The following is a 27614-nucleotide window of genomic DNA, read 5'->3' as shown; positions in this document are numbered from 1 at the left end:
AACCAAAACACAGCCATCCTTCGAAATGTGCACTTCTCTGAATTGTGCAGTGCTGTCCTCCAGCCAAGTAACACGTGCAAAAAAAATGGACATACTGGGGTATGCATAAAATGCATATATGAATTAAAATAACATACAAAAATGCATTTCACTAGGGGAAATGTCCTTGCAAAATCTCAGGCAAAATGCATACAGAAATGTACATGTTAGGAGAAATTCGCACTAAAACGCTGAAGAATTGTCATGAGGTCTTTTTAAAAAATAAGTCACAAACTGATGTGGAAATGAGGGGAAATGAGAAACTGACTGATTCGCTCATCTCTGGGGGAGACATCCAAAGATGCAGCTAGGGATGGAGTTCACTCTCGGATTGTGTTTCGTTTGTCAGTTTGTCAAATGAGCTGCCAGTTATGATTCGCCATTCATTGTGTTCTCCTAGTTATCGCAGTTACCGGTTCTCCATTTTTTGGTTATTTTTCCTTGAAAAATTATATACTTTCCCCCATTTTTCCTTATGCTGCTGTATAATTTATATAATGTATACAGCAGCAGCTGATTACAAAAATAATTACATAAATAATTACGTAATTCTCAGCAGATTTTTTTAAAAAAAATATATGATGTAACTGACAACCACGAACGCAAGCAAAGAGTGGAAGCCTATTAGATGGCGAGACAAACTTGCGGATTATCCTAGAATTTCGATACCAAATTCTGATTTTGCAAATATTCTACACCATCTCTACATGCAACCGAGGAAATCTGAATGAGCATGCCTCATTTGTGTGTTATATATATGGTAGGGCCCTTACTTTCTATAAATGGAAGGTGAGATTGGGTGTCTGCTATTCCTGTTTTCTAACACCGCAGCCCAGATGAGAAATGGAGCAGAAAAGAAAGGGTGGAATGGAATAAAATCCTTCCTTTCATGCCTCTGCCTGCAACATAAACCAACCCTGCCAATACAGTCCATTTTGCTGTCATTTGCTCATCCTGCGCAGGAATCTTCTCCATATCCAGAAACCCCAGTGACAAGTTCTCAGAGGAAGTGGGGGGGGGGAGAGATCTATAGCTCTGCCATGCCCTATCCATTCAGTAAAACAGGTCACTGCTGCAGGCACTGTAGCCTGTCAATGCTGTCTCCAACCTGATATATGTGACAAACCCAGGGTGGATTCCACAGCACATTCCAGCACTCAAATCTGTCACATTCAAACTTCTGTAACCACCTGGCTGATTGCACCCCCTGGATGCTGGGGACTCAGTGTCAAACTTGGTAAAAATTTAAAAGCCACACAGCTGGGCAAAAATGACCCCACATATCCATGCTTTGAGATATACTGCCTCTGGCAATGGAGGTTCCACACAGTACTCAAGATCTGCCTGTGGCCAACCAGATGTTTCAAGGAATCTTAAGGCACTAGCCTTCCCCCCACAGTTTGGGCAGGGAACACAGCACAGTGGCAGAGCACACCAGATTGGCATGCAAAAGGTCCTAGTTTCAGTCCCTGACAACCCCACTCAAAAGGTTCCGCTAGAAGGCCCTCCCCTCTGCCGCTGTCATTCAGAGTAGCCACTACTGGGAATGATGGATGACTGGAAACTTCCTTGTTTAGATGTGCTTTCCTTGACTCTTTAGGAATTTTTAGACCACACTGTTCAGTTTCTGCTTTATATTATGTTGGCAGGTGTAACTTTGAAAGTGTTATTATTGTTATTTTTTAATTTTATTTCATGGTCCTTTAATGTGTGTGTTTATTTGGGGGGGGTGCATATTTCTTTTGTTAACTGCTCAGAGATTGCTATTAAAGCGTCTAGGCTATAGGAAGGAAGGAAGGAGTTAAAACTAGCTTGCCTTGCTATAAAGGCTACTTGTGATGCTGGAATCCAGAGATAAACTGCCATGGAACTTGGAGATTTGGTTTGGGTGTGGTAGCTAATATGGGATAATCTTCAAAATAGTTTTTTGTTTAAATATTTTGTAAACGTAAATTTTGGAGATCTAAAATAGTCTTGTGACAGCAAGTTCCATAAGTTAATTATAGTGTACAGGGGTGTAGTGGTCCAGGGTCTTGGGGGGTCTTAGACCCCTTACTTTTTGGGGAGCAGGGTCCCAGCAGGATCCCTATGTCTCCAGCATCCTATGAGCCAATCAGCATGCAAAGTGTTGGCCACTGAGAATAATCTTCTTACATGGTTCCTTGTCCTTTCCTGCTGATTGGAGCCAATCAGAGTGAGAGGAGGTGACCCAGCCATTGAGAGGACTCTTCTCTGTAGCTAACGCACTCTGACAAACTCACCTTGCATGCTGATTGGCTTCTATGGACATCTGTTGTTCTGGGACAAGGGTGCATGTGGGAAGGACTGAGGAATGTGGAGACGACAGCGGAGAGTGAGGAGATGTGGCTATGAGGGGCCTGACACGACTATCACGAAGGGACCCTGCACTTCTGAATTTGTCACTACACTAACGATGGTACATATGCATGTGCATAGTTCATTTCGTCTGTCTTGAAACCTATTATTCAGGCTTCTAGCCCCTACATGCATGGGATGTAGGGTTGGTGAGAGTACTCGTCTTCAGCCCTTTAGCTTGGGGGAGGCTACCTTTTATTCCTGTCCTGCTATGCCAGCCTTCGCCAGTCTGGTCCACTCTGGATGTTTTGGACTACAACTCCCATCAGCCTGAGCACAACTGGGCCTGATGGGAGCTGCAGTCCAAGACATCTGGAAGAGACAAGACCAGCAAAGGCTGCCCTGCTTTTCCTATCTAGCTTTTACTTATTGCATTTTTATGGCTTCTTTTTCTGTCTTACTGTTCATTGCTTTGGGGGCATTTGGACTGAAGAACAATGCACAAATTGAAACACAGCTGTCTATGTAACCGAGGGTAGGGAGGAAGAAGACATTTGACTGGTTTGCACTGAAATGAGAAACTGCCAGATTTGCACTTCTCAAGCCAATACACAATTGAAACACAGCCATCTTCTAAATGCACACATCCAAATTTTGTGATGCAATGCTCCAACCAAACAATATGTACAAGTTGGCATACTGTATATTATGGGAAATGTGCAAAAAATGCATATATTACTGAAAATAACACGCAAAAAAGCATTACATTATGGAGAAGAGCATGCAAAATGCATATATTAGTCAAAACAACATACAAAATGTGTTTATAAGGAGAAATTAACACTAAAATAATGAGTTTTCATGAGGATTTAAAAAAAAGAAATCATCAATTGCTGCAGAAATGAGGAGAACTGAACTTCTGTAGAAATGGTACTGTTACTGGTGCCACTCATTCTGCAGTTGTGAGAAATAAATCTTTTAGTGTGGCAGCACCTACACTTTGGAACTCCCTGCCTATTGACACCAGGCAGGTGCCTTTGTTGTACTTTTTACAGCACGCACTTAAAACATTTTTGTTTGAGCAAGCCTTTCTAGACACGTAGAAGTTACAGGCATTTAAATCTGCTTTTAGTTTACTGCTGTTTTTCATTAGTTTTTGAATGTTTTTAAATACCAGGTATTTTCTTCATAATTTCACCATTTTAGTTTGCTTGTAAACTGCTTTGAGGTTTTATTACAATCAAGCAGTATATAAATTTTGTTAAATAAAATAAAATAGTAACAAAAACACGGTCGAATGGGTTTCACTGGGTGACCCCTCCCACCAAGCCTGGCGCCAGCACACAGCTTACTTGGGCATGTCTTGAGGCCCTGCAGTCCCAAGAGGGCCCACTCTACTGCTGGTGCTGCTGGGTGGTGCTGCTGGGTGGCACTGCCCGCCGCCACAATTTTTCCTGCCTCACGCAAAGCTGGTCCATCTAGAACAATATTGTCTCCTCTGTCCGGCAGTGGCTCTCCAGAGTTTCAGGCATGGGGCCATTCCCAGTCCTACCTGGAGGTGCTGTTGGATATTGGACTTGAGACATTCTGCATGCAAAGCAGCTGCTCTGCCACTGGATGGAAATTATATTGCTATCTATGAACGCCAGCTCCAAACCATTGGTCACATTCTGGTGAGGTCAAGGAATGGGAAGGTGGGATTAGGTAGATGGGGGAGGGGCCAGGCAGAGAAGAGATGTGGCATGGGCCCGGAGGTGGTCTTGAGTTGGGCTGAGGAAAGAGCCAGGGTTTATTCTAAGATGTTTTCCCCTGCTGCACAAGCATAATATCTATTAGCAGGGATTTTTTGTGACAATATTCAATGGTATACAGTACCAGCACCTTTTTTTTGCTGGCACCCACAATACGTTTAGCAAGATATAAGTACCAGCACCTCATATGTTGGTTTTTTTTTTACCAAAGAAGCACTGACTATTATTATTATTATTAAATTTATTTATATACCGCATTTTCCACAAATCCACATGTGCTCAAAGCGGTTCACACAAATAGTCCAAATGCAATAGCATAACACATAATAAAAAGTATAATCACTACATTAAGAATATATATATATATATATATATATATATATATATATATATATATATATATACATCAAAGCATAAATGAGCTATTACTTTAAGGCTGGACAGGCACCTGTCAGGGATGCTTTAAGTTGGATTCCTGCACTGCGCAGGAATTTATCTGCCATTCTATGATTCAAATGTTATGAATATTTGAAAGGAACCAGTATTTTTCTTCATTTTTTGTTTCTTTTTATCTTTTCTCATCTATTCCTTTTTCAGGAACTACCTAGCTCCTTATTAAATCCTGTATGCTCAGCTTCACAAAAACTTATTTCACACTGCACATTTTTTTTGACACTGCACAAAATGCATCTAGCTATGTGTTACAATAAACCCTGGAAAGAACTCAGCCCTCCATCCAAGTCGCTGGACCTAAATACGGTGCTGTATCGCTGTTGACTGCACTAGATCTCAGATCGTGAAAGAAGTACCATTTATTGGAATGGAGGGTTTCAGCAAACCTATGCACCCACGGACATTTTGCAAAACATTGACCTGATGACCTTGGCTGTGCTCCCCCCACCTTCCCCAAAGAAAGCATCTTCAGTCCTCCCCCCTTCACAGAGCACTGATTGAACCCCCCAATAAATCCTCCAGAAATCATTTGCATATAATTTCTTGCCGGCACTAAGACTCGTTATCTGAATCCAGTTGCCGTTGACAGTTTAATGATAATCGCTTTCTGTTTATGTATCATCGAGGATAATGTTCCTATTCTCCTTAAAATTCAATCCCCACTTTCTTTTTAAAAAGGAGGGCGAAAAAGGGAGTCATCCACAGACCAAAATTATAGTAATTTTCCCTTCTGGTTCAAGTGGTTTAGTAAACAATTAGCTTTCAATTAAAGATTGGGGGCTCCTGCTGAGGTGGGCACCGGATCACACTGTATCTTGCCTCTTCTCGAAAGCCACACAAGGAAGAAGCGCCAAATCAGGCTATTAAAATATAATTTACTTGAGTGCATTTTGTGTGGAGGGGAGAGGGGAGTGATTTGAGACTAAATGGCAAAATATTGTCTATATGATGTGGCGACAATATTGCTTAATAAAACCCCTTTAATATCTTACGGGATTCGGGATTCACCTTTGCAAGGTAGGTTCAGGGGAGGGTAGCAACTGATCAAAGCCGGGAGGGGCTTGAGGGTGTTTGCTTCCCAGGAGCCACTCCAGAAAAAATGTGGGAACTGAAAGGAGCCCTTATGAGTGACATTGGGGGAGGGGGAACAGATCAGTGGAGGCTGGTCTGTTAGGACGAGTGCCTCACCTACCTCAGTTTACCCACAGCTGGGAAGGGTGAGAATTTCAATTCAGTTCACATTTCAAGCACAATTTATCAAATTCGCACTTTCCAAAACAATATGAGAACTGAAATACAGCCATCCTTCGAAATTTGCATTTATTCAAATTGTGGGATGCATGCGCCAACTAAACAATATTTACAAAAATGCATATATTAGGGGAAAGTGTGCATAAAAATGAACACATGAATGAAAATAACAGGCAAAAAGGCATGAAATGCTGAGAAATGGTTTGCAAAAATGTGTGCCTTTGTCAAAACTGCCTACAAAAATGTGTTTATTTGGAGAAATTCGCACTAAAATGGTGGAGAATTTTCATGCTGATTTTTTTTAAAAAAATCACAGATCGCTGTAGAAAGGTAGAGAACTGAATTTAACATTTGAAAAATGAGAAACTGAGAGAACCGAAAGAGACAGATCTTTCCATCCCTACCCACAGCCAGCCCCTACATTTGCCCGCCTTCTTGTTTACAACTAGTCTGGGGTGGGGGGAGGCACTGTCTGTCAGCTTCCCTCCTTCTCCTCCTCCTCCTCCTCCTCCTCCTCCTCGGTCTCAACGTTGCCCTTCTGGAACTCAACAGGAAGGAGGAGGAAAAAAACTTGGTCTGCTGTCAGACATGGATCTTATTGCATTAGTTTAACAGGTTAAAAAGGCAGCACTTCTGTCCCAATTTCTAAAATCCCTTTCACGCTGCAGCACCTGTTGCATTAAAGAACAGTTGCTTTTTCAGCCGATACACTGGCATTTCGCTCAAATGTCTTTCACACAGTTGCAATGAACAACTTCTGGTTTTCATCCCTTCCCCGTTATACACATGCACACTGTAATTCCCCACTGTGTGGGAGGACTAAGATCTCCTCCCGTTGCCATGCACCCCCTCTCCCTTTAGTATCTGACTTTTTTTTGTTTAGTTGTGTAGATGTTATGGAAATATGCAGAGATACTCAGCACCCGTGCTGCATGTGTGCCAGTGTGTGTATTTACCTTAAAAACAGGCTTTTACCCTGCATTTAGATCACTGAGACTTAAGGCTTAGTAAAATAAGAAAAGCTACTTTATATATAGACATACGTAGTAGATAGAAAAGGCATACCTAGTTCTAACTATCTAAGTTGGAGACGCAATGCCCAGACTTGTGTATTGCCCTCATGGCTCAGGAGAGAGAGCAAAGACAAAGAGGTCTCCCCTTTCCTCGGACAGTTGAAGGAGAGAACAAAGGAAGGAGCGGCAGGTCAGCTTCCCTGAGCAGCATTTCAGTTTACAACGGAAGGAAGTTAGGTACAGAAGAGCACAGATAAAGGGAGGCCAGCCTAGCCAGCTGGAGGACCCCAACTCTATCTTCCTTCTGGAAGACAAACAAAAGAACCCAAACAGGAGTGGCTCTTGCCCCACTTCCAACAGCAGCCGCTACAGTAGGAGGGTGTGTGGGAAACGCTGCTGCTACCTGCGCCTAAGGCGGAACGCCAGTACAATTTTTGTCAGGCAACAAAGTGCTAAAGGGCAGGAGCGCACTGCATGCTGGGACACCTGTCGCGTGAGTGGCTGCAGCTAGCAAAAAAACTCCTGTGATTTTTTGGGTACCCAAGCTTGCAAACAGATTATTTCTGATATCATTTATCATGAAAATCAGCACAAAACTTGCACTATATTCCACAAGATTTCTGGAACTAGCTTGTACATAGTGTGAAAGATAAACTGTAACACACAAATTACCAGATAAGAAATTGTCAGAATAACGAAATAAAGTGCCCTGTGAAAACAGCCTAGGATTAGTTGGCTCCGTCTGTCGTTGGCTCTGGCTCCGCCTTCTGCCCTGCTAGCCGCAATGGGCATCAGCCACCAGGGAGGTCTCCAGTTTAATTCCTGACATCTCCAGTTAGAAGGATCTGATAGGAGTTGATGGGGGAGCTAAGGCAGGTCAAGAGTAGATACCTGTGGCACAGTGGTACATTTTGAAGTGCAGAAGCTCCTCACGGTAGACCCCACAGCTGCACCCGTAAAGAGAGTTCGGAAATACAGGCAGCTGAGTTGACCCTCCCCCCCACACACACACAAGCAGCAGTCCAAACCATAATATCCTATTTCTTAGGGCCAACACGACTGAAATCCTATGCAGAGCAGTTTCATTGAACCAAGTGGTGTTTAGTTCTGACCGCGTAGGTTCCCCTTGCAAAATACACTGAACTTTATTAAAAGATCTTCAGCCAGCTGGAATGCAACTTTTAGCTTTAAATTAGACACACAAACAAGTGTTTCCCATTTAAACTACCAGCATGAAGTGAGATCCCCATCAAAGGAAAGGAAAGGAGTATCTAGGCTCTGTGTGGCTATTTCCCCCACTCTCTGACTCTGTGCTAATCAGTCACAAACACACTTGAAAGCCTCCTTATCCCCTCATTCATTTGCAAGAGCAGAGGGAGTGGGGCTGTTAAGTAACCTGGTGCACAGAAGTGGTCTGATTTGGGAAACGACAGCTTGGTGTGATCATATCTTTAGGAAATAGTCGGTAGCTTAGGGTTAACAGTTTCTGATCTGCATGGACAAATTGCCAAATGAATGGATGTCAGGCTCGGTATAAGGTAAAGCAACTCCACATATCCAAAAAATCTCTGAGAGATTTAAGTAGACAGGAGTCACCTCCTAATTAGGGTCTGAAAAACCATGCGGAGAAAACTCCCACCAGCCGCAAGAACCTCACTTGGTAGCCTAGAACTCACTCAAATTCTCATCCTCGCCTATTTTGCAGAGCTGTTGTGAAGATAATAATAATCTCCAGGAATGCAGACTCTAGTGGCTGGTTTACAGTACACCCACAGCATCCCAAACTATGGAACTCTTAGTCCACATGGGTTCCTCACTGCCCTGCTCACAAAACATAACGTAATGATCTTATTTAACCACAAATCATCACAATGATTTGCTATTCCCAGCAGGAGTAACGATCAATGTTTCTTTCCTATTTAAGGAGGGAAGGTAGAACTGCACATCTGGGCCACTCCAGATCTTGCAGAACAAGAAAGCTGCTCAACTTCAGAGAAGCAACTCTCCAGAGACTTAAAGAGAAACAACAGCCAAACAAGGCATCCCTCGCTAAAGACAAATACTGACTCCTCTCTTCAGATCTTCCTCTGGGTTCCGCTTTATGGATCGTTTTATCAAATAGTCCACAGATTGGATTGCCATGGAAACTTGATGCCGCAGAAAAGGAACACAGGGACATAGGAAGCCACCTTACACTGAATCAGACAGCTGGTCCATCTAGCCCAATATTGTCTACACTGACTGGCAGTGGCTCTCCAGGGTTTCAGGTTGGAGCACTCTCTCCGCCTACCTGGCGATGCCATTGGGGATTGAACAAAGCAGATGCTCTGACACTGAGCTATGGCCTTTCCCCATAGAAAGAACTGGGAGGGGTGGGAGGAAGGAAGCCAGTTCTGAAGTGGCCTTCAGAGTTTCGTCCCTCTCCTTCCCCCACCCAAGCAGTGATGAGTCTGTGAAGGGACTTAATTTAGGACACACAGCCTCCTGCGAAAGGTCCACTGGAGGAAGCCTAGCCTGCTTGTATCCCAGCTGATCACGGGACTGGTATCTGTTCTGTTGCTCCGCCCTTGGAAGCCAGGAACCAATCCTGGTTGAGGGACGTGGCCAGTTTGGGAGTATATACTCAAGGGCCGGGCAGCAAACCTGAGCAACTGAGTGCAGCGATGGAGAATAAAATCCAGTTGTTTGCATTTTAATGGGAAGCAACCAGATTCACACTTCTTGAACCAATATACAAACCGAAACACAGCTGTCCTTTGAAGTTTGCACTTCGGTGTACCTTTTCCAGTGCCTACTTACAACATTTTGATTTAGGCAAGACTCTCCAGACATGCAAAAGTTACATGTGTTTCAATCTGTTTTTAGCTTATTGTTGATTTTAATTAGGTTTTGAATGTTTTTAAATACCCATTTCTGTCTTTTATTGATAATTTTAATGTTTTATTTCTTTTGTAAACCTCTATGAGGTGTTATTGCAATCAAGCGGTGTATACATTTGTTTAAATTTAAAAAATCAAATAAGATTGGAAAATGAGAAACTAGAGAATTGAAACTGACAGATTCATCCATCCCTAACTCAGCAGAGGGTTGTAGAGACCTCCTCTTTGGGCTGCCCTGACCATTCAGAGAGCAAACAGTACAAAACGTCTCTGTACCACACATTGTTCTCTTATGGAACTCACTGCCACAAGATGTGGTGAAATCCACTAGTTTGCATGGTTTTAAAAGGGGTTAGACAAATTCATAGAGGAAGTGAGGGCCTATTGAGGGCTATTAGTCATGTGGGCTATCCAGAGGCCATGTGCCACTGAGGACCGGTTGCTAGGGCTGTGGCACTCACAGTCTGCTTGCTCGTGGGCTTCCAGTAGGCATCTGCCTGGCCACTGTGGAAAGCAGGATGCTGAGCTGGATGGGTGTTTGGTCTGACCCAGCAGCCAGGCTCTTCTTGTGTTCTTCTTGTGCTAAAGTACCTTGGACAGCTCCTTGAAAATTTGGACTAAAACCCAGAGCGGATTCCACTGTCCCACTGACATGGAGCCCCCCGCAGCCCCAGCTAGCAAGCCTATGGTCCAGATGGAAGGGAGTTGTAGTCCAACAGCAGCTAGAGGGTGCGTGGTTGGAGTCAGCTGCCCTACATCCTATGCATCCTCCATCAAACTCAATGTACCACATGCAATTGAAAAGGAATGTTGACAGCAGGAGGGGAGGTTTATCCGGGCAGAACACATAGATACACGGCATGACCTATCAGGAGATTTCTCCTGCCTACGTCAATGACACATACTTGTCTTGACAAATTCAATAAAGGTTGAACTATCAGCGCCTGTTTAAGAGGATGCTCAGGGCAACCATCTAAATGCTGAGCCTACCTTGGATTGCCAGAAGCAAGAAGCCACTCTTCATACCTTGTGCAATTATATAAACTCCCTTGACTGCCCAGAGCTGTCCTTCACTGGAAACAGAATGCTGGACTTAAAAAAAAAGAGGGGGGGACGATGGTGCCTGGTTTTGGCACGGTTCTAGGTCAAGGACGGGAAGTCTATGGCCCTGCAGATGTTGTTGTACTCCCAGCAGCCAGCACGACCAATGGTTAAGGATGATGGCAGTTGTAGTCCAGCAACGTCTCAGGGGCCACAAGCTCCCCAGCAATGGCAGAGATCAAAATGCCAGGTAGCGACTGGGGATAGGAATCAGGCACTTAAGAGGTGCCCTCAAACCAGAGACGAGTTGCTCAGAGTGAGATGCTAGCTCTAAGGCTGATGTTATACAACCTGCTGAACTGTGATTGGCTCTAAGGGATCAGCTGACAGGAGGATCAGGAAGGCTGGTACTGCAGCCTAGATGGCACCCTTGAGGCACAGAACTTCAGATTGCTCCCGGATGGGGAGAACTATGATAGAATAAAGGAGAACAAATCTGAGCCACGCAGTTTGCTCTTCTATCTAAGGTTTTGCTCAAGAGTTGTTGGATGTGCCAGGGAAGGACCACAGTTCAGCGAGGGAGTACATGTTTTGCACGCAACAGGCCCCAAGTTCAGTCCCTGGAGTCTCCAGGTGGATTTGGGAAAGACCCCTGTCTGAAGCTCTGAAGAGTTGCTGCCAGTCAGTAACACCACTGAACAAGGCCGGCGCCAGCAGGTGTCTAGGTCAGGCACTGGCAGAGGGCCCCTGAGGCCCAGAAGGGTCCCTCCTTAGGCTGAGAGGGCAGTGCTCCCATTCTGCAATCTGTGCCGGCATTGGGTCTTGGGACAAATCATGGCCAGTGACCAGGCGCTGCTGCAGATCATGGCAGGCACTCCACCCTCCCAGGCAACAACACCCCCTCGATGTAGGAGGCATGGGGCTTAGATAGGCCTGCCCCACCTACCTCCCACGTTGCTGCATCACCATGCTGCACACATGTGCCTGCAAGCACCCAAGATGGCGGTGGGGCATCCCTAAAGCGTTGACGTGGGAGGTGGGGCAGGAGGATTTATTTGAACCCATGCTTTCTGCATCAGGAGGTGGTGTTGGGAAGCATGACAACCTAGGCCCAGGGACGTCTGATGCCCAAGGGCCCAGTCATGCCTGGTGCTGGCCCTGCCGCTGAAAGACCAATGATTTGACTCTGTACAAAGCAGCTTTCTATGCTCTTATGCTAGCACACCAAAGTTAGTGCTGCATGAAGCAAATCAGAATTCCCACAAAAGGTCCTTGACTGTTGTCACGCCCCACGCACATGGGCAAATGCTTCCTGGCTACCTCACTTTAACCCTTGCTGGTCTGTGGCTCTTTGTTTGGCTCCTTTAAAAAGTTTCCAGAATAAGACCCCTGCTGCCAACACGAGCCAGTAAGTAAGGGAAACTTACCGTGACACGGAATGGTGTCGTGGCGGCCGGCTCCATGCTGGGGTTCTTCTCTGGCCCCCCGCTGGGCATGCCACGCCTTTGCCCTGTCCTCTCTGGTGGGGACTCTGTGAACAGTAAGGAGGAAAGGAGATTTAGAAGACGAACCAGACCAGAAAGGGGAGTGTGCAAGCGCAAGAATGACAGCAAGAGCACATCGCTGCAAGTGGGCCACACTACAGGCAGTGTGTGTACCCTTGGGACAAAAAACCCCCACACTTGCAAATGAAGGAAGAGGCATGCCGTTAAATGCGCTTCTCTCAGTCTGTTGCTTAGGATGCTTTGTCTCGCTGACAACTTTCCATGCCGTAGGAGTTTAGAGTCAGAGCCCTTCCGAGCTCAAGACAAGGAGTGTATGCCAACTAAGTAACATATCCATTCGAAATGGAACAAAAGGACAGATGGCGGATGTCCAAAATGAATCTCCAGAATGAATGCAATTTCTAGTGCCTGCACCCCTCCCAGCATGGACTGGATCCTCCACACAACATCTGTACTTTGTGCTATTGTTTATTTATTATTTGAATTTATATCCCACTTTTCCATATAAATATGCTCAAAGTGGCTACAATAGCACAAAAGTGCAAATCACTACATCAATAACAATCCTTTCGAAAACATAAGAATCGTTTCAAATCATTTCAAGACATAACAATCCAACAATAACTGCAATTGATTACCTAAACATTATCACATTTAAAGGCATCATAAAACAGGCTATCGAATTAATAACATAACATATCAAATTAATAACATAACATTCCAATACAAAAGCGTAAGAAAACAGTTTTGTCACTCCAGCATTGATGTTAAAGCCTCTGCTGATGGCTGCTGCTGTTATATGGAGCCTCCATGTTCAGAGGCAGACTGACTCTGGACACAGGTGGCTGGAGAGGACCGACGGTGGGAGAAGGCGATTGCTTGTGGGCTTTCCTAAGAAGCAACAGGATGGACACTGTAGGAAGGCAGGACGTTGGACTAGACAGTGCTTCGGTTGGGTCCTTGATGAAATAAAGCATCCAAAGGTCATGTTACCAGAGATGTGTGTGTGTGGGCAACAGAGATGGTCTCATTCAAACTGGAAGAGGCCTTTAGGGCTCTTCACACTCCCAACAACAACCTTCTGTGGACTACAAAGTGCAAATTCCCACAACTACTGAGTGAATCCAGGCCTGGTTCAGATCTGCCCCCATTATGAGGTAGGAACAGTTCTTAGCCAGATCTCCTGGAGCAAACCCTCCTCCTGTCCTGATTGGATTGTGATAGCTCCCCTTCCTGGTTCCAACACTTAGTGTTCCAGATGCAGAAGAGCCACCCTGTAACAGGCTGAGAGTTCATTCGCTCTCCTGCTATTGGTTAAATGCCTGAAAAGTCACAGAATGTTCAAGAAGTGCTTTTGGATGTTCAGAGACGGAATGTTGGTAAAAGTCTGAGTAGCTGCTGCAGGGGGAGTGGGAGGTCTGTTTGGCAGGATGCAGCGAGGGAATCTCACAGGAGAGGATTGCGCTGCAATAAAAAGGAAATCTTCCAAATTTGAGAGTATCAGTCTCACCACAATTGCCAGCATTATATGAATCACTGGTCTGTTGTTCCAAAGGGGTGGGTGGGGATCAAAACACACTAGCTAGGGATGTTTCCAAGATTCTTATCATCTGAATTTCTCCCTAGATTTTGTAAGTTCCAAATTCCCTAGTCCTGTTTCTGAAGTGGCACCGACACATTAGGTTCCAGTTTTTATTTCCAGAATTTATGCTGAGCTTTTTGCCGCAGCTTCTCGGTTTTTTCAGGTCATTTCTCTCCCCTGCCTGCCTGCCACCAACATAGCATTTTGGCTCTGCAGGAGTGCGCAATGAAAAGGTGCCACAAAAAACACACTTAATGAGATCGTCTGCATAGCTGCATCAAGATTCTTCGTGTGCAGTGTTTTACCACTGGGCCAGAGCACATGTCCTCACAGGTTAAAAGATCCTGATGCCATCCTAATCAAGGATGCTTTTTGGGGGAGTGTTTTAGCAGACCACACATGCACTATGGTAATTGAGGGGCAGGGGACCTGCAAGTGGCCTGAAGAAACATCTCAAAGCTGCAACACTCATGTGTTCCAATTCCAGAATGAATTTTAGAGGCTCTCCTAAGCCCTGTCGGGGCCAGCCCTACCATTATGCAGACAGTTGACTCAGGTGGCGATAGAAGGAGGAGGGCAGTAGCAGAGAGATGCTGAATGACAGAAATGTGCCACTTAGGCTGCCCTGTGCCTCTTAAGAGGGTGGTGCCCTCAGATGCCGTGGAGGATGCTGTCTCGTCAACAGTGTTGAAATAAATTCAACTGCCAGTCCAGTCAGCTTCTCTATGCAGAAGGGGAGAGGCGCCAACTAGCCTTTTGGCTCAGCCAGCAAAATGTCTTGAGCTGGCTCTGAGCCCTGTTCAGGGTGTTTAAATTGTGTCTGTGGAGCAGGGATGGAATGATCTGCCATTTTTTTAATCTTAAATTCGGTTCTCCACATTTCTGCAGCAATTTGCATTTCGTTTTTTAAAAAACCCTTCAGCATTTTAGTGCTAATTTCTCCTAATAACCACATTTTTGTAGACAGTTTTGACTGATGGACACAATTTTTTGCAATTTGTCCTAATATAATGCATTTTTGTATGTTATTTGTACCAATATATCATTTTGTGCACACTTTCCCCCAACGTATGCAAGTTCAGCAAACTGCATTGCAAAATTTGGATAAGTGCGAATTTCAAAGGATGGTTGTATTCCGGCTTTCATATTGCTTCAGAAAGCGCAAATCTGATAAATTCAGCTTTAAATGTGGACTGAATTGAATCCCCCTCCCATCCCAACTGTAGAGAGGCCAGATCTCTCCTCACTCCCGAATCTTCTCACATAAGAACATAAGAACATAAGAAGAGCCTGCTGGATCAGGCCAGTGCCCTTTAGTCTAGCATCCTGTTCTCACAGTGGCCAACCAGGTGCCTGGGGGAAGCCCGCAAGCAGGACCCAAGTGCAAGAACACTCTCCCCTCCTGGGGCTTCCGGCAACTGGTTTTCAGAAGCATGCTGCCTCTGACTAGGGTGGCACAGCACAGCCATCATGGCTAGTAGCCATTGATAGCCCTGTCCTACATGAATTTGTCTAATCTTCTTTTAAAGCCATCCAAGCTGGTGGCCATTACCTGTGGGAGCAATCTTCCAACATTCAGCTTCTTTGAATGTCCATGAGTTCTAGTATTATGAGAGAGGGAGAAAAACTTTTCTCTGTCCACTTTCTCAAAGGCATTGTTCCCACAATGAGTGGGAATGCCTGAAGGGGGCTTGTAGGTGTGTTTGGATGAATCTGGATACAGTCATCCTCCCTGCAATCGGGAACCCTAATTGTGCAGGATTCTCAATTGCAGGAGGATCATAATCTGGTCCAGTTGAATGTGCTTGCAATCCCTGTCAGATCTTGCATTAAATGGAAAGTTCAGGGTGAGGGGGCGGGACTTGTTGGCATGATGGCTTCTCCCTGGATACAATTTAAGAATGCCTGAACAGGGCTCTTTTGTATCATTTATTATTTAAAAATATATCAGAGCAGTGTACAAAAAAACAAAAATAAGTATGAAACACACACCAAAAGTAATACAAATAAAATAACAATACAACACTAAAAGATGATCAGCGGACAATAATTAAGAAGTTGATTCTGAAAAGGCTTGGGCAAATAAAAAAGTTTTGAGTGAGCATCGAAAAGAATAAATTGTTGAAACATGCCTTATCTCCAAAGGTAATGAATTCCACACTCAAAGGGACCATATATTTTGATTTATTAGTAACTAGCTGCCTCATACCCAGTGTTGCTTAGGAATTCTAAGAAACCAGAAAATCAGTACAGTTTTGACAGATGCAGTCCGTCATCTTGGTTCAAAATGGCATCCAATTGTATCTACACATAGATGAAAACCCGCTCCTTGATATCAGAAACCATCATGCAAAATTTGATTACAGTATCTTAAGAGGTGTCCAAAATGCATAAAGAATGGTCAAATTTTCCAAAATGTATTGTAGATAGGGAAAGTTAATGAGCATCTTCATAATGTTGATGATATCAGACCCAAAGGTTAACTAAATATTGAAAGATTACAAACAATATTATCAAAGAAACTCTAGTTGCTCCAACAAGGAGATCCCTTTCATTAATGATCCACTGTGAGTAGGGATGGGTGAGAAATTCATTTCAGTTTGCATTTCAGGTCTAATCTATTGAACTTGCACTTTCCGAAACAATATGAGAACTGAACACAGCCATCCATCAAAATTCGCAGTTGTCTGAATTTTACAGCGCAATTTGCCAACCAAACAGTGTTTATAAAAATGCAAATTTCCCCCAAAAATCCAGGCACTGATGCAACTGCCTTTCAACACTCTAGCATTCAGAAGAAGCGAACAGAGCAGAATTAACACAAAGAAAAATAATAGATTTGAAAGGAGGAAAGTGGGGGACTACTGTCCCTAATCATTGGACACCCTGGCTCCTCATCCCCAGATCCCCCAGGGTGCACCTGAAGTAGCTGTCTGGATTGCGGCTCATAGTTCAACTTGACATTTGGGAAACAAACAGGACCGAAGGAACAGCTGTATGGGCTCAGAGAGCGGAAAGAATTCAGGCCCTTGAATTTAAAAAGCACACTTCAGTTTCTGAGACAATCAGTATGCAAAAGGGGGCACAGGGAGAGAGAGTCAGAAGGCATTACTAATCACGGTGCTTAGACAAACATTCACGAACTCCATTCAAGTGCAATATTTCACCAACGGGCATGCCTAATCACAAATATTATGACACCGCAGCGGCCCGCAGCTGGGAATGCTCCATTGAAGAACAATCCTTGCTTCGGCAAAGCAAGGTAGTAGTGGGGGGATAACTCACAAAATACTCCCCTTCATGAAGGAGGGTGGGACAAACAGGCACACAGGACAATTTACATGGTGCTGGCGCTGCAACCCATCACTTTGCAGCCACTGAAACAACGTGCCACACGGAATGGAAAAAGGCTGATTTTGTTGAAGAATTTGCCAGGAGCCCCTTGACACCAGCATTGACACCTCTTCATTCTCTTCCCACCCAAAATCCCACCGCAGAAGTCACCTCTTCCATGAAGCCCTATGCCTAACCCCTTCACTCCCCATCCCAATCAAACTAAAGCTAGTCGGGGCCCTGCATATTGTTTTTTACATGAAGCTCGACATTCAGTGTAGCGATTTTGAACATTTTATTATATTAATCAGCAAGCAGACAACATCAACCAACAGAACTTAACCTTCTCTAAGGCCACATGCACCCCAGACATTGATTACACTATTATTCCATTTCAGACAGTCATGGTTTCCCCAAAGAGTCTTGGGAAGTGTAGTGTCTGAAGGGTGCTGAGAGTTGTTAAGGAGACCCCGAATTCCTCTCACAAAACTACAGTTTCCAGAGTTCTCTGAGAAGAGAGACAGACTGTTGAACCACTCTGGCAATTGTAACTCCACAAGGAATTTATGGGAGTCCTACTACATGTTCTGGAAAGAGAACATGTGGTATCATGCCAAAGCATGGGCTCAGCCTGAAGTTGCTCAGAGGCGAGGGAAGTGCTCTCCACACATGATCCAAGGAACATCTGTTTCCCATCTGTTTCCTTAAAAGGAGGGATATGTTAAAAGGAGGGGCTGTGACTGTGACAAGGTTAAATGGGCGTGGCCAAAGGAGATACGGGGAGGGCTGCAAAAGGCCCCGTCCCCCTGTTGACCTTTCTGCTCCGAATGCTGCTTGTCCTCCATCCTGCCTCTCAGCCTACCGCATTTGCAATCAAACAAATATTTCTAAGTGGTTTTTTATTATTAAAAATGAAACAAAGCACCATCATATCCTAGAAGACACCACAGTGCCAATTCCCAGATGCCAGCTTAAGTTTGAAAGCAGACAGTTCAGTCTCCAGGTAACTGCTTCTGCTGATGAAGCCATCGGGTTGGGTTTTTTTAGCGACCCAGCAGGCAAGCCAACGGGGAGATGAGCACTTTCCAGGGCTGTGTCCAGTGTATAACGCTGCAGCGTGGAGAAAGTCAATTAAAGGGAATTTATTGTCCACATTTCCCAACTCTTTCCAAAAACCAGTCTTTCTACTGAAGCCAATTTGAGAATCCTAACAAGGCCAAAGGAGGCTTCCCGTTTTGGCAATGCCCCTTACAAGGCAAATTGGGAACACTCACTGCATGCCTGTTTGCGAACGCGTGTGCCTTGCAGCAACTGCCTTTCACCGCAACATAACTAGGAAGCTGGGGGATAATCTGTATTAAAACATTGCTTTAATTTTCTGGTTTTATTTGTCTTCACATGAAACTACAGTGCCCCAACTACAGTTAAGGATGGAAAGATCAGTTCTCTGTTACACATTTTTCCAGTCTTAAATGCAGTTCTCCACACTGCTGCAGCAATTTGCAAATTTTATTTTAAAAACACCCTCATGAAAATTCTCCAGCATTTTAGTGTGAATTTCTAATAAAGACATTTTTGTGGGAAGTTCTGACTAATGTACAATTCTTGCAAGCAATTTCTCATCATATAATGCAGTTTTACAATGTTATCTTCATTCATATATTCATTTTTATGCGCACTTTCCCCTTACACACATTTTTGTAAATGTTGCTTGTTTGGTGACCTGCACTGAAAAATTCAAAATAAGTGCGAATTTCGAAGGATGGCTGTGTTTTGGTTTTCCCGTTGTTTCACAAAGTCAGAATTTGATAGATCTATGAATATATGAGTGAAAATATCATACAGAAATGTGTGTGATGAGAAATTGCTTGTGTTTATTAGAATCATTTCTAACCTGTATGAGAAATACCTTCTTAACAAACTTCTCCTCTGGGAATCCAGTTCCAACATCCTGCATGAGGAGCGAGCAGGTTTTAGAAAAGGTAGGAGTACAATTGACCAAGTATTTGTGTTATACCATCTTATAAAGAAGATCACAAAAGGCCAAATCTCTGTATGTGGCCTTCGTTGACCTCACAGCTGCCTTTGATCTTATAGGGACCTACTCTGGCAAAAAATGGCCCAGTCCGATATTGACAAGAGACTGCTTTACTTAACTGTGTTCTCCACCAGGACAACACATTGCAAGTGCGTCTAGGGTTGCAGGGTCTTCTCACCCACGATATTCGGGTGGGAAAAGGAGTGAAGCAAGGTTGTATACTGGCCCCTTTTCTATTTTACTTTTTTATAAACGATATTATCCCTGCGTGTCGGAAGGCAGAGCTGGGGTCCCAATCCCGGGGAGCTGGATCCCGGAGAGTTGGGAGAAGAGTATTCGGATGGATGGCAGAGGGAAGGGGGAGGAACTTCCCCCCTTTGGAGCAAAGACGAAACAGAGGAACTGCCAGTGATAAGGTCGCTTAGCGACGGGGAGCCTGAGCCCTCCCTGGACATTCTCACGCCTCCCCCTCTTTCAGGCTCAGAGCAAGAGGGGAAAGAGGGAGGGCTGCTCACAGCTGAAAAGCGGGGAGGCAGTTTACCATCAGCCCCTCCCCTATCCCCCATCCTGGAATCGGAAACTTCAGAAGAGGAGGGGGTGATGCTTCCCCCCTCACCGCGCACACGCAGACAGCTGAAAAGACAGGAGAGAAGGGGGGGAAGGCGGGCAGTACCTGGGGGCAGTTAAGGAGGAGCGAAAGATTGCGCGCCCGTTTGGCCCCTTCTTAAAGAACAGGCGGGAAGAAGTCCCTTGCTCTGTCAACTTTCTCCCAATGCCGCAGGACCTGTATCCCTGTATTGCTTCATGAGAAAACGCAGTCTTTGTTTGGACATTACCCTAATAAAACACGAATTAACTACAACCGCTGGTCTGGTTCCTGAGTCACATCCTGGGCGTGACACTGCGTTGTCTTCCCCGGCTTTCCCCCCCCCCTCAGTTGGCTTCCGTAAGGTTTCTCTCTTGCTTTACATGCCAATGACCTGGCCCTATTATCCTTAAATAAAACTGGACTTAAAAGGATGTTAAACCACTTGAGCTCCTATTGCAAGGAGCAGCATTTATCCATCAACCACTCCAAAACCAAGATAGTGGTTTTCGGCAGAAAAAGGGCAATATCGAGTTGGTCGATTGACAGTTGCTCGTTAGAACAAGTTTGCACGTTTAAGTACCTGGGCATCTGCCTCAGTGAGAACCTTTCCTGGAAATCACATGTGAGGTCCACCAAATTGATTGGCATCAAAACTCTAGTCCAACTTAAAAGGTTCTTTTATACCAAGGGAGGCCAGCTGATTTCTCCACTGCTCAACGTTTTTGTAGTTAAACTAGTTGCCTCAATACTTTATGGGGCCGAATTATGGGGGGTACCCGCCACCCAGGAACTAGAACCACTACAAAATAAGTTTATGAGGCAGATTCTGGGGTTCCCTCCTGGTATACCCGCAGCACACCTCAGAGCTGAGCTCGGCCTCCCCACCCTCGCGGCCAGAATAGACCTAGCCTATTTTAAATACTGGCGTAGATTATATCAAAAACCAGATAGCTCTCTTGTTAAATTTTGCTGGTCAGAGCAACTGGTTAAGGATGGATGGGCTACCTTTAATCAGGACCTGTTGGCCCAGTATAACATCTCACAGAACGAGCTCTTGAATCTCAGCCTGCATGCCCTTAGACCTTAGACGGTCTTTGACCGTGCGGCGGGCCGTGATCGAGTGTCAATACTAGTAGCTCCTTTTTCAACATGGTTCCCCCATCTCAACACCTCCCATACAAGACCAAGATACTTTGAGAGCCTTACTCATCCTTCCCTCCGCAGAGCATTTTCTGAGCTCAGATTCCAACTGATGCCTTCGGCCTATTTGGAAGGGAGATATCAGGGGATACCCTCCGAGGATCAGAAATGTGTTGCCGGTTGCAATGTCACAGAGGATATAGTCCACTGCTTGCTATTTTGTCCTTTATATGATGACCCCAGGCAAAACTTTCTGGCCCAATTTATCCAACCAAATTATGCCCAAAGCCCACAGGAGTCTGTCCTGGAGCTACTAAAGGACAACTGCATGCAGGTAACAGTAGCAACAGCCAAGTATGCGTTGGAGCCAAAAAATTACGTGCAGCCTACCAAAAAAGTGTCACATTTTATAATAACTGCTTATATAATTCAATTGTATAACTTTTAAATTGCATTTTGTCATATTTTAATCCTGTTCTGTTTTTATTGCGACAGCCTTTGGTTAAAAGCAATAAATGTTTGATTGATTGATTGTGTTTATTAGGAGAAATCTGCACCGAAATGCCTGAGAATTTTCATAAGGATTTTTTTTTTATTGCAAATTCTTGCAGGAATGTGGAGAACTAGTTTTAAGATTGGGAAAATGAGAAACTGGGAGAACCAAAATGGACTGGTCTTCCCATCCCTAATGCAACCCAATAATACAATGGAATCATGAGGAAAAAACCCATTAAACTAGCTAGTAATACCATAATGTAAAACCCTTGGGCAAATAAAAAGTTTGCAACCTTGGAAGGGTATTTCCACAGTGAGGGTGCCACTACAGAGAAGGCCCTCTCTCTTTTGTAAGCACATGATGTACTTCTCCTAATGATGGAACATGGAGGTGTCTTCACTGATGACCTTAGAGCATGGGGAAGTTGACAAACTAAAAGAAGGACTGACGGGCTGCTTCATGTATTGCTTCAACATTTTTATGAATGATTTGGATGAGAAGGTACAGGGAATGCTTATCAGATTTGCAGATGATACAAAATTGGGTGGGATAGCTAATAACGTGGAAGACAGAAACAAAATTCAAAGGGATCTTGATAGGCTGGAGCATTGGGCTGAAAACAACAGAACAAAATTTAACAGGGGTAACTACAAAGTTCTACACTTAGGAAAAAGAAACCAAATGCACAGTTATAAGATGGCTCAGCAATACTACATCTGAGAAGGCTCTTGGGACTGTTGTTGATCACAAGTTGAATATGAGCCAATAGTGTGATGTGGCTGCAAAAAAGGCAAATGCTATTTTAGGATGCATTAAGAGAAGTATAGTTTCCAAATCATGTGAAGTATTGGCTCCCCTCTATTCAGCACTGGTTAGGCCTCATCTTGAGTACTGCATCCAGTTCTGGACACCACATTTTAAGAAGGATGCAGACAAACTGGAACAGGTTCAGAGGAGAACAATGATCAGGGGACTGGAAACAAAGCCCTGTGAGGAGACACTGAAAGAACTGGGCATGTTCAGCCTGGAGAAGAGAAGACTGAGGGGAGTTACGATAGTACTCTTCAAGTACTTGAAAGGTTGCCACACAGAGGAGGCCCAGGATCTCTTCTTGATTGTCCCAGAGTGCAGGACCTGGAATAATGAGCTCAAGATGCAAGAAGCCAGATTTTGGCTAAACATCAGGAAAAACTTCCACCTGTTAGAGCAGCACGCCAATGGGACCAATGACCTAGGGAAGTGGTGGGCTCTCCAACACTGGAGGCCTTCAAGACGCAGCTGGACAGCCCTGTCAGGAATGCTTTAAGTTGGATCCCTGCATTGAGCAGGGGGTTGGACTTGATGGCCTTATAGGCTCCTTCCAACTCTATGATTCTATGAGTGATCACTCTGCACTCAAGAGCCAGCAGATGGATGTATGAAATGACACCAAGGAAAAACATCACCATCTTTGAAGAGCCTGGCTTCTGGATCAGGCCAACGGGGCCCCAACTACTCCAGCATCCAGTTCTCAGAGTGACCAACCAGATACCTGGGGCAGGACCTGAGTGCAATAGCACTCTCTCCACTTGTGATCCCAAGGAACTGGCATTCAGAGGCATACTTCTATGTTGGCAGAGCACAGCCATCATGAATAGTAGCCTTTGATAGCTTATCCTCCATGAATTGGTGTAATCTTCTTTGAAAGCTACCCAAGCTGGTGGCCATCACTGCCTCTTCCTGTGGGAGCCAATTCCATAGTTTAACTATGCATTGTGTGAAGAAGTCCTCTCTTTTGTCTGTCTTGGACCTTCAGACATTCAGCTTCATCAGATCACCCCACTAAGTTCTAGTATTATGAGAGAGGGAGAGGAAATTATTTCCATCCACCTTCTCCACACCATCCATAATTTTATACATCTCTCTTATGTGCTAGCCCACACATGTCACCGGTACTCCTGGCATTAGTAACAGAGTGGGAATGGAAAACTGAGGGTCTCTGATAGTGTAGGTAGAACATAGCTACTGTGGATAGAGGCCATGAGTAACTTTAGAGTAGTATCTACTGTTAGTCCCACTCAGTAAACTCACTGACATTTCTGGACATGACTAACTTGGGTGCATTCATTTCATTGGGTCTACTCTGAGTAAAATTGAATCACCAGGAATTTGTCTAACCTTTTAAAGCCCTCCAAGTTGGGGGCCATCACTACGTCAAGGCGATATGCAAGGTCTGTGCGATTGCCTGGTTCCCCCGCTACTTTGAGCAGTGTGACGGTCCCGGCCTGTGCTACACCACTGTGATTTCCTTTGAAGGAGAGAGCACGGGGCAATTGTCGCAGATCCTCTGTTGGTTCAATTAGGCAGGACGCAAGACTCATCTACACCAACAGTGGCAAACACCGGTTTGTTGGCACACTCCTAATTGTTCCACTGTATTAACGATGCCCCTAAGTAACAAACTCAAGACTCAAATGGCATTTACAGCATCGCTTGCAAAAACTCCCTGCTCTGAAATTAAATTTTGGCTATGCCACTTGAAAGCAAGTGGAACGAATCTTTCGGAGACTTGCTCGGGTCCTTCTGCCTTAATCAGAAGAGTGCAGACAAGTTGGCAGAGAAGCCTGGAAGCGAGCCCTCGCTCCCGGCAGCGATCTGTTCTGCCCATGGCGTTTTTGCTGTGTGCTAATAAACCCCTCTTCCTGTTATTACCCCTGAGTGGGATCACCTTTCATATCCCGACCCCGGCATCTCTAATTCCTCCTTTACAGACTGTTAACTTCCCTGGTTTCCGAGGCCATTCGTATCATTACAGAGAGATTTGGAGGGTTTTACATTAATAACACAACGTCGACTCGCGGATGGCAAATGCCATCCGGAGTGCTAAGCCCCTGATTTGGCTGTGATCTCAAGGCAATAAGTGGACAAATGAAGGTATAATCTGTGCATAGCTGTGAGGCAGAAGAGAAAGGTCTGCTGCTGCAGCCGGACAAGGAAGCATATGATAATGCTGCACACTGCTCTCCACTGTCCTGCAAGAACTACCTGGCCTTCCAGTGGAGTCTTACACCTGGGTTACGGTTGCTAATCAACAAACCCCAAAACAAGGGAATAGGAACGAGGCCCTGGAGCTCAAACACAGCAGGCTCATTTGCTCTCTCCAGTAACCAGGAAGAGGGAACGGCCAAGGCTTGTCCATGGAAGCAAGTACTGCCAGAGAATGCACAGTTTTAAAAGTCATGCAAGAATATTTATTTTATTGAGGCACTCTGTATTCTGCCCTACATCCCAGGACCTCCGGGCAGGTCACAATAAAAACAAAAAAACCTGTTTAAAGCCCACAGGAAATGCAATAAAACAACACGACAGTATCAAACAATAGTGGCCTTCATGCCCAAAAGCCTGAACAAGCAGCCACGTTTTTACCCAGCATTTGAATGCCAGTAGTGTGGGTGCCACCTGAATTTCAGGGGGGACCCTGCAAAGCCAGAGAGCCACCACAAAAAATGCATCAGCACCAAGTGTATAGCTCTAAGCAGGAGGACATTAAGGAGGGTCTTCCCAGAAGAGCTTAACTCACAGGCAGACACAGGCAGAGTGTGCCTTAAGTCTTTAGGTTCCAAGTCATTGAGGGCTTTATCTGCCGTTTGTAAAACCTTGACTTGAATATTTTTTAAAATATTTTTTAGATATTTTTATAATTGTTATGTTCGGTTTGTTTTATTTATTCTGTTATTATGTTATGTACATTGTTGAGATTTATGTCTACTTATGTTTATTTAAAATGTGATGTATTGTTTTTCCTTTTAATTGTACCAAATATGAATTGTATATTATATATTGTATATTGATTTTTTATGTTGTAAACCGCCCAGAGAGCTTTGGCTATGGGGCTGTATAGACATTTAATAAATAAATAGACTTCAGACCAGAAACGAATTGGCAGCCTGCACAGATCTTTAAGAATCAGGAATACATGGTTCTGCTGGGAGGTCCACTCAAAACCCAGGCAAAACATGCCTTTTGTGCACAATACCCATCAGTCAATGCATCTTAAACATGTAAGTTAATATAAACTGTCCAGATGTCCAAACAGGCATCAACTCAAAATTGACATCTATATGAAATATGTTCCAGTGTAGCCAGGGCAGGGAGGTTCTCAGTCCATTGCATAATAAGACTTTGGGTATTAATCCTTCCAGACTCGAAGTATCTTAGCAACCATAAGGGTTCACAAAATCTACTTTTGTTGTCCTGCCGTTAACCCCCCCACCACAGGAATATAAGTACACAAACATTTGCAAATATCAGGATTCCTGCATTGAGCAGGGGATTGGACTTGATGGCCTTATAGGCCCCTTCCAACTCTACTATTCTATGATTCTATGATCAAGGATTTTGCCAGTACAAAATTAATACAGAGAACAGTGCCTTCCTGTACAAATGTTATTGAGTCCCAATATATCTGATACATTAATTTTTGCTGGATCATTCGCGATTTCAGGTCTAAGGAAACATTCTGTATAGATCCTAAAGCAATTTTCCATTGTTTAGGCTGTATGATACATTCTAATTCTCTATTCCACATCATTCTGAGTTCCTGAACTTCTATTGTACAAAGATCCGTTAAACGTCTATCAACAACTGTTATGGGTTCAACTTTCTGTAAGGACCAATAATTCCCTCCAACAGTTCAGGAGATGCCAAAGCACTCAGAGCAGATGGGTCATAAATAGACACTAGCAAATGTTGTAACTGAAGATATTGCTATCCCACAGTCCTTGGTAATTGATATTTAAGCTGTAAAATAGGAAACGACAAAAATTCTCCATCTGAGCTGATCTAATGTATATATCTCACACAACCCATTTCTTCTACAAAAAACGCTATCCCTCTATCTTCAAATCTGGATTAGCCCGTGGAGTTAATTTAGCACGGGCATATGGTCGAATGGTAACTGACGAGCCATTATATGCCATGTCTCTCTAGTTGCTAAAATTGAAGGTGGTGTTGGTCCTTTCTTTTACTTATACATAGACCCCAGCACTAGCCATCCAAAGACCCAAATAAACCATCACTAAAATTATCTGAGCTGGGGTATTCATAGATGGAGAAACTGACTAATCATTTTTATGAGATAACAAATATGCCTTAAGATATAAGCTAATATCTGGAAAATCAAAAGCACCTCCTGATACTGGCACCTGGATTCTCTTAAGTGAAAAACAAGATGGAGAGCTATTCCAAACAAACTTCCTGAGTGTCCTATTCATCTTTTGAAAATATACTTGGGGAACACATAGTGAAAAATCATGAAGCATATATATTATCCATGGCAGTATAGTAACTTAAGTGTATTAACCTTAACCCAAATTCTAAATTTAAGTAATGCTCATCTTTTGAAATCACCAGAAACCTCTTTTATCAACCTATTCAAATTCAATGTAATCATTTGAGAAATATATCTCAGAACCAAAATGCCTAAGTGTGTCAAGACCTCTGGGTACCTACAGAATCATCAGTATAAAATAAAGGTGATTTACAACTATGACCTGGGAGAGCAGGGTTCGAATCCCCACATAGCCATGAAGCTCACTGGGTGACCATGGGCCAGTCACTGCCTCTCAGCCTCAGAGGAAGGCAATGGTAAACCCCCTCTTACCATGAAAACCCTATTCATAGGGTTGCCATAAGTCGCAATTGACTTATTTATTTATTTATTTATTTATTTATTTATTTATTTATTTATTGGATTTGTTAGACGCCTATCTGGCACATTGTCCTGCCACTCTGGGTGATGTACAATAAAATACATGGTACATTCAATATAAAAACATATACACGAAAATAAAAACCACAAACTAATGACTACAAAACCTGAAAAACCTAACCCACCTCCCCAGCCTGGTTGAAGAGCCAGGTCTTCAAGGCCCGGCGGAAACACATCAAGGAGGGTGCCTGGCGGAGGTTGGTTGGTAAGGAATTCCATAGAGAGGGGGCCACAACTGAGAAGGCTCTCATCCTAGTCCTTACCAATCTAGCTGCTTTAACTGGAGGAATATGGAGTAGACCCTTCGTGGACTTGAAATCCCTTTTCACAATTGCCTAATGGCATTAATTGACCAATTTATTGTATACATTTAAATTCTACCAAAAATATTATTTTTATTAATAATATTAGGGATGGAATGATCTGTCAATTTTGGTTC

The 27614-nt window shown here is 44.0% G+C and overlaps 1 protein-coding gene across 6 annotated transcripts in view; it reads right to left on the bottom strand.

The window, feature by feature from the left end:
- Positions 1–27614, bottom strand: part of DAB2IP (DAB2 interacting protein) — a 366040-nt gene that overhangs the window by 232098 nt on the left and 106328 nt on the right. For all 6 annotated transcript variants that reach the window (XM_061604328.1, XM_061604332.1, XM_061604329.1 and 3 more), the window contains one exon: positions 12171–12274. In XM_061604328.1, the coding sequence (XP_061460312.1) occupies positions 12171–12274 (104 nt within the window). The remainder of the gene's footprint in view (positions 1–12170; positions 12275–27614) is intronic.

Source organism: Rhineura floridana, chromosome 20, assembly GCF_030035675.1.
Source record: "Rhineura floridana isolate rRhiFlo1 chromosome 20, rRhiFlo1.hap2, whole genome shotgun sequence".
NCBI lineage: Eukaryota > Metazoa > Chordata > Lepidosauria > Squamata > Rhineuridae > Rhineura > Rhineura floridana.
This window is presented reverse-complemented; position numbering and strand designations above follow the sequence as displayed.